The sequence below is a fragment of the Octopus bimaculoides genome, chromosome 4 (genome assembly GCF_001194135.2).
Source record: "Octopus bimaculoides isolate UCB-OBI-ISO-001 chromosome 4, ASM119413v2, whole genome shotgun sequence".
Classification (NCBI taxonomy): Eukaryota; Metazoa; Mollusca; class Cephalopoda; order Octopoda; family Octopodidae; genus Octopus; species Octopus bimaculoides.
In genome coordinates, this window is record NC_068984.1 from 57,785,748 (window position 1) to 57,793,850 (window position 8,103).

The 8,103-nt window shown below is 34.0% G+C and overlaps 1 protein-coding gene across 7 annotated transcripts in view; it reads left to right on the forward strand.

Moving 5' to 3' along the window:
* LOC106874710 (zinc finger protein OZF) overlaps nucleotides 1-5,277 on the forward strand; it is a 32,919-nt gene extending 27,642 nt beyond the window's left edge. For 5 of the 7 annotated variants that reach the window (XM_052967094.1, XM_052967095.1, XM_052967093.1 and 2 more), the window contains one exon: nucleotides 3,843-5,277. In XM_052967094.1, coding sequence (XP_052823054.1) covers nucleotides 3,997-5,223 — 1,227 coding nt within the window. In that variant the 5' untranslated portion in view covers nucleotides 3,843-3,996 and the 3' untranslated portion in view covers nucleotides 5,224-5,277. Of the gene's footprint in view, nucleotides 1-1,534; nucleotides 1,621-1,709; nucleotides 1,943-3,842 lie in introns of those variants that run through there. The other 2 variants (XM_014922535.2, XM_014922538.2) reach the window with 2 other exon arrangements.
* The last annotated feature ends 2,826 nt before the right edge of the window (nucleotides 5,278-8,103 follow it).

Consider the following 8,103-nt stretch of genomic DNA (forward strand, 5'->3'; position numbering starts at 1 on the left):
TTCAAGTAATGCCTCAAGAAGCTTATCATCAAACTCAACTGGACATCCTATTCGATCTTCAACTTCATTGGATACTTCCATGTTAGAAAGGGTTTTAATCAAAGAAATTTTAATTCTATTATTCTGTAAAATAATATTTAATTAGTTTAAATGTCCACAAATGCATAAAAATAATTTTTAATTCCATTAGACATTCTAAAATACTATTAGATTTCATTCAATTTTAAAAAAGGTAAAATTGGACAGAACTCATGGGATGACCTGATATATATATATGCAAAATAGGATTATTTCTGTAAACATCACCTTGGCAAGGAATGAGCTGTTCAAAAACCAAGAAATAGCTCCCAAATCTCCCTCAGAAACAAAAAATAAGAGCTCAATGGCTAACAATGTCATCAATATAGAAAAGATAGAACGGTCAGGCTGACTGAGGTTAACCAACTACAGCAATTTCATTAATATCCACCACAATACTCAGGATATCTGCAAGCCTGTTGACCAACTATTTAATGCATCTGACACCTCCACTGGCCACTTCCAGAGATGCTGTTCACATATTTTCATATACCCATGAATAAGCCAAGGAAGTTTCTTTAGCATTGCCGAGCTGGGTAGAAATAGCTGTCAAATTCATTCAAATGACTCCCTACTATCTTGAACAAAGGACACATTGGCCAGAGTATTCCTATATTAACAAAAACAAAAAAAAGAAATGATCAGAACTCAAGCATCTTTGATCATAGGATTGTTCAGTCAGATGTCACTTGTTTCTAACAGTAACAGTATACCCATAACATAAGTAACATATCCTTGTTTTGCACAGCTTCTCCAAAAAGCTTAAACAAACTTCCTTTTTCTGATTACTCTCCTTCCTGTTCTTAATGCTCCTTTCAATTACAAGCATTCAGGAGTATCCATAAGTTTCATGTTAGGAGAAAAAAAATACAGTTTAGCTTAAAGCTGTTGACTATGGTAGCTCCTACTAAAATTAGCATAATGCCTTGTTGATTAGAGAACCATCAAAATAACTACTTTGATATATTTAGACCTATTCCTTCAGCCATGAATATTTATCATATGGAAATAAAGTAAGATCAGCTAAGATAAGAATTTAATGCAAAATAGAAAGGCATAAAACTAAATATTGTATGACATTTAGTAAAAATAATGATAGGGAAAAAAATATTTCTTATATGTTCAAGTTGGTATAATCAATAGGGAATAAACCAGAATATTAACGATACTTATTTTATAAGTCTTAATGGAATTTAAAATCATAAGCTTAACCATCTCTGAAATTTTCTTTTATACTTTCTGATAAAACGTAAACCAATGGACATTTTATGAACCTGTTTTCGTATTAAATTTACTATGTTAAACATAATTTAGAATAAACATATAATTTCTTTAAAAAAAAAATCCCATGTAAAAGATTTATTTGACAACAATGGTAAATATAATCATATCTATAGATTTCTAATAGAGTAGAACTAGTAAAAAATAAAATAAGCTCTTTTGTCAATTTCGATCTTCCATAGTTCTCATAAACTTATCGTTAACACGTGATAGTTATTTTACCACTTGATAAGCGCCTCGTTGGGTTTTCTCTCGTTTTAGGTAAGTAATGTTCCTGAAGATTTTATATTTTTTTACTACGATGATCATCTTCTTGACTAAAAGAGCAATCTATGCTGTTATGCACTCTATCGCTTCATTAAGCAAAAGCAACTTAACTGATGTAAGAATACCAGCTTAATGTTGTGACTTCTGCAAAACTTGTTTATCCAACACGTTTTCTACTTTATAGAAAAGTAGAAACAACATTGTTAAAAGTTAAGAAAAACCTTTCGTGTGTGTACACCTTCATTCAATTGAAACATTTGTTTATTCATGATCAAGCACCATCGTCCATTATACGATCGAGCTTTTTATGTTGATGGTCAGTCGATTTCCCAACATTTCATTTCTACAAAACTATAGAATGTTAGCGTATTTTATCTTATATTTTGTTGTTAGCAGTATTTTGGCCCGTATATTCAGTTACTTAATGATATTTTGCTTTTGTATTATTGTAATTTTATTCTTTACCAATCATTTTTGTTTTTCGATACACCTCTTTATATTTTTTAGAACATGATGTTAACTTTATCTTATAAACACGCAATGTCTCCAATTATCAAAGTTTTAGAATATCATCGTGTTTATTTCCTCTATATATAAGTAATAATTTTACAAACCCCGAAGACAAGTTCGGTTCATAAAGCATTGTTCGGTTTATAAAGCATTGAGATAATCTTCCTCCCTCTTGGTAGGACACGTAACTTTTCATAGCTAGTTAAACCAAGTAAAGTAAAATTTTCTGGACAAAAAATGGTCCAGATGGACTATATGTAATCTGAACCTTTCCCCCCTTATTTTTTTTTTTACGGAATCCCACGTTTTAGGCTATGGAAATTCCGATTCTGAAAAAAAATTTTCAAAAATCTCAATTTCGATCCCCCCCCACCCCGGTTTTTATATAGATCCACAGGGTAAACCTAACCGTAACCCTAAACCTAACCCTAACACTAGTTTTGTGAGATTTGGCTGTTATTTCTAGCATGTAAATAGCCTGGTTGGTGGGGGGGGGAATTGAAATGTTTCAAACAATTTTTTTTCAGAATCGGAATCTCCATAGCCTAAAACGTGGGATTCCGTAAAAAAAATTAATAAGGGGGGGGGGAGGTTCAGATTACATATAGTCCGTTTCCGCCCCAAAAATAACTGAGTGATTTCAGATCTCTATGAACCAATTATCTAAGTAGGATTATTACGGTTTTCACTGGGTTACAAGGTTGCACTTCTAAAATGTACGCAAGAAAATATCGCGGGACCCAATTTTGATCCATGTATTTTTGTGGCTTGCGATCATTAAATAAATATTTTAGGGTCCGGTGCATTGATTTGCCCTGTGACCTATAATGCTTATCAGGCGGCCCTGCACCTAACTCTCAAATCCCCAAAGTACATTTCTAACTATAAATAAGTATTGTAGAGTATAAGTTAGTGACTTTGGGAAAAAGTTACGAGTGTTTCAATCGATTGAAATCCGGAGTTCTCCTGCGAGGAGAGGAATGGGTTCCAAGTTGATTTGCTCCAATCATTATTGATGTTCTTATGACCCAAGGTAATTGTTGGCACTCCGTCGCTTACGACGTCGAGGGTTCCAGTTGATCCGATCAACGGAACAACCTGCTCGTGAAATTAACGTGCAAGTGGCTGAGCACTCCACAGACACGTGTGCCCTTAACGTAGTTCTCGGGGATATTCAGCGTGACACAGTGTGTCAAGGCTGACCCTTTGAATAACAGGCACAACAGAAACAGGAAGAAAGAGTGAGAGAAAGTTGTGGTGAAAGAGTACAGCAGGGTTCGTCACCATCCCCTACCGGAGCCTCGTGGAGCTCTAGGTGTTTTCGCTCAATAAACACTCACAACACCCGGTCTAGGAATCGAAAGACCCAAGGTAATGACAGTCATTTATTCTGTCAGATTACAATAAATAAATAAATAAAAACATTGTGGGACTAGAGCTACAAAACAATTCCTAGTTTGTTTTGTTTTTTTTCTCTCAAAACATTTCCTATTTTAGTAAAAAAAATTTGGGAAACTTTTTGTGAGATAAATATTTAGCTAGTTGAAATATATTTTAATGTTTACTATAGAAGAGCACAAAAATCTTGTATTATCATAATCTAACTGGAACATTAGAAAAAGCATTGAGCTACAATATAATTACACTTTATATATCTTTGATGTGCATATACAGCTGCTATCATTCATTTTAATTTTGCTTTGCAGGTTATATTTTTTGGAAAATGAAATTACCAGGAACTGTTCGAGATCAATTTAATTGCAATAATCTCAATGATAAAAAACATTCATAATAATTTTCATTGAAGTTCATTTGAGAGAATTAAACCAAAGGGGAATTATTTAGAGTAATTTATAGGAAATGTTTCTTCCACAAGAGTCTGAATCTTCAGAACCAGATACACAAGCTGAGAAAAGATTATTTCCTTGCTCAACATGTGGCAAAAGGTTTTTAAACAGAACACATTTTAACATACATCAAAGGACACACACAGGAGAAAAACCTTTCAGTTGCGAAACTTGTGGTAAAAGTTTTTCGCAAAAATGTCATCTAATACAACATATAAGGATTCATACCGGGGAGAGGCCATTTCAGTGTGGTGCATGTGAAAAAACTTTTGTTCAAAGTTCTCACCTTAGAAACCATATTAAATCCCATTTGGACGAATTTCCTTTTACATGTGAGATGTGTGGTAAAGGGTTTTCAGAAAAGGTGGTTTTAGATGAACATATAGAAATGCATGAAAGGGAAAAGTGGACCAAACAGAAGATACTCACAAAAAATTCTCTAACTCCTCTTGTTAATACAGAATATATGAAAGCTTGTCAAGAAGCAAACATTTTATGTTGTGACGTATGTGGAAAAGATTTTCCAACAGTTTCAAAGCTTAAAACTCATAAAAGATTCCATGTTAAAGAGAAAAGAGTTTCTTGTGAAATATGTGGGGGAAAATTTTTTAATGGATCTGATTTAAGTATACATCTAAGAACACACACTGGAGAGAAACCATTTCATTGCGAGGTTTGTGGGAAAAATTTCTCCCAAAGTCCTCATCTTATACAACACATACGAATACACACTGGGGAAAATCCTTTCCCCTGTGAGATATGTGGGAAAAACCTTTCTTCTAGATCACACTTAAAAATTCATAAAAGATCACATACTGGAGAAAGGCCTTTCCATTGTCAAATTTGTGGTGATTCATTTTCATGTAGTTCTCATTTAAGTGCACATATAAGGATACATACTGGAGAGAAACCCTTTAAATGTGAGGTCTGTGGAAAATATTTTTCACAAAATTCTCATCTTACACAGCACAGGAGAACACATACTGGAGAAAAGCCTTTTTCTTGTAAAATCTGTGCTAAAGGATTTACTTTAAAATCTGGCTTGAAATTTCATCTCCAGAAACATTCATGTTCAAAGACTTTTCATTGTGAATTTTGTGAGAGAAAATTTACAAATAATTTCCGTTTTATACAACACTTAAGAACACATACTAAGGAAAGGCCTTTTCTCTGTGAAATATGTGGGAAGAAATTTTCACAAAGTTGTAACCTTAAACTGCATAAGAAAACACATTCTTGAAAGACGATTTTTCTATCTATCTTTAGAAATCCATTAAATATTTCCTCTTCAATATTTCTTTTTTCTTTTACTTCTTAAATGACAACTACATTTTTAACTCTTCTTAAATTACAATGTCAAGATGGTTGTTGCACCTAATTGGAGAGAAAAGGTTGGATACAGGGTTTACAATGAGATACAATGTAGATAATAAAATGATGAGAGGTAAATGCATCAGATGAGCTGAGAAGAAAATTTATGAATTAGAAAGTTCAAAAGAGCAGAGATTATGGGAGAAGTAGGTTTTAGCTTGACTGAGAATTAGGAGTCTAGTACATGTGTAAGTGTAATGAATGCATTCTCTTGCATATATGAGCGGTGTACCACTTAGGTATATGAGGTCTGATCAATAAGTATCTGGACTTTGCTTGGCAAAGATTGACTTTGAACTCTGCAGTGCATGCACACTAAGTTTTAACATTCTAGCTCACTTCTACTGTTTACAGCAGTGCTTGGAAGGAAAGTATGTAGCATGTGATTGTCACATTGACCATGACAAAGAAAGTTGTCATGAGAGTGGAAATCGTCAAATTGCCATCCATGAGTTATCAGAGGATGTGCAGATTAGTTACAGTTCAGTTCAGTCTATTATCATTGAAGATTTAGGTATGAGACATGTCTGCCAAGTTTGTACCAAAATTGCTTTCAGCTGACCAAAAAGACACTCACATTTCAGTTGCACAAGATCTCCTTGATTGTGTTGAGAACAATGGAAACATTTTGAAAATTTTGCATTGGCCTCTGAGCAAGTATTGCCATGCTTTTGGCAAAATTTGATGCAGATTTTCTGCTCAACTTTCACTGTCATGGTCAATGTGACAATCACACGCTACACACCTTCCTTCCAAGCACTGTTGTAAACAGTGGAAGTTAGCTAAAAAGTTAAAACTTAGTGCACATGCACAGCAAAGTACAAGGTCAATCTGTGCCAAGTGGCTTCACTTTGCGTGCTTTAGCTTCGTTACTATGGCAACAGTCTGGATATTTATTGTTCAGACCACATATATCTGAACCTTGTTGAGCATTTAAAAGATCTGAAGTATTTGGAGGTAGAAACTTTCCTTTCTTGACTATATAAGGTTTCCAGGTAGAATCATTACAGATTATTTGTTCTTTCATGAAGAAAAGTGCTATTTTTAATCTGTAATATTCATTGGTAAAAAAAAATAGAGTTGTGGTGTGAATCCTAGAGATGTCTCTTAAGATCATATAACAGGTAGCATTTGTTTAATATCTATACTATGTTAGAAGGTCTGATTTGCAAATTTAATGGGAGATTGTGTGTATGTTTTATCTCTCTTGAGAGAAAGAGAGAGTTTAGGACAAAATAAGGAGTGCTTTCATTAACCTAGTAATTCAGAAACATTATTGAAGTAAAAAAGGAAAATGCAATGGAAGTGACTGTGTCATATGGTTAGATGAGTTTGAAGGAAAGCTTTGTCAATGCATGATGCACTAGAAGGGATTATAAATAATGCTTCAGTTTTGAATGTAGTCGATATGCAGATTGCTTTGCCAGTAGATTGATCTGCTGCTAGACATTGTGGAAAATGGTAACTTTGCCTTCATCAGAATTTAACAGAAGAGAATTTTTGTTTGTGATTTTGTAATGCAGCTTCATTGTCACTAGGATAATTAATGTCTTCATGAACATAAAAATGTTGAAATGAATGTCGTAGAGAATTAGTGTGTTTTCGGGTGCTGTACTGAAACTTCACTTTTCAGGTAGGCTAGTGCATTGAGTCCTTATCCTACTTTCCCTCCAGCTGTCACAATATAGCTATTCTGCTGTGTTGAGGCTGAGAAGATGTCTATGTCTGCTCACAACTACACTGGCATCTTAAACAATTAGCAAAAGTATTGATTTTGTATAAAGGTCCTCCTGAAGATGATGGTTGTAGAGTTTTAGTAAGGTTTATGTTGTTGAGATATTGACTCTATTTTAATTCACTTGGCAGCTATGAGAAAAGCAAATGGAATGAGAAGCAAAATTGAAACATGCTGTATTCACTGAGTAAGTTTGCATGTTGGAGAAGTGTTCTGATGAATTTTAAAATTTGAAAGCATTTAAATCTTACTGTTTTCAGTTGTAATTTGCTGGTATTAATATCAGAAAAATAAAGACAGGAGAATTGCAGAAGCAGTAGATCAATGAAACTATAAGTTCAAATCCTTACAGTCAACTTTGTCTTTTATCTTTCAGGGATGATATTTGAACAGACCTGTGATTAAAAGTAATGAACAAACAATACATTTATAAAAGTTAAATCCAACAGTGGTGGCTACAATAGATAAATCTGCCTTAAACACATACAATTTCTTTAAAAGATGTAATTTTTTTTTTTTCACATATTGTGATTTTTATCATCATCATTGTTTAATATCTGCCTTCCATTCTGTCATGGGTGGGACGGTTTAACGAGCCGGCCAGGCAGAAACCTGCACCAGATTTCTGTAACTTTTGGCAGGATTTTTACAGCTGGATGCCCTTCCTAACACCAACCACTCAGCAGAGTGGACCTAGTGCTTTTTACATGGCACAAGGTCTGTTTTGGCAAGGTTTTTACAGCTGGATGCCCTTCCAAATGCCAAACACTTTACAGTGTGGACTGGGTGCTTTTAAGTGGCACCTGCACTGACAGGGTCACCAAGTACAGGTATACCTCACCCTACAATGTTAATTGGTTCCAGGAGACATGAATTAACTTGTCACTAGGCTAAACCGATAATAACCATTCCCAGTTCTGTACTTTATTTATGAATGCATTTTCAATAATACATGGTTAATAAAAAAACTATTTTAAGCTTACAAATAAATAATTTTTATTTTTTAATACAGTA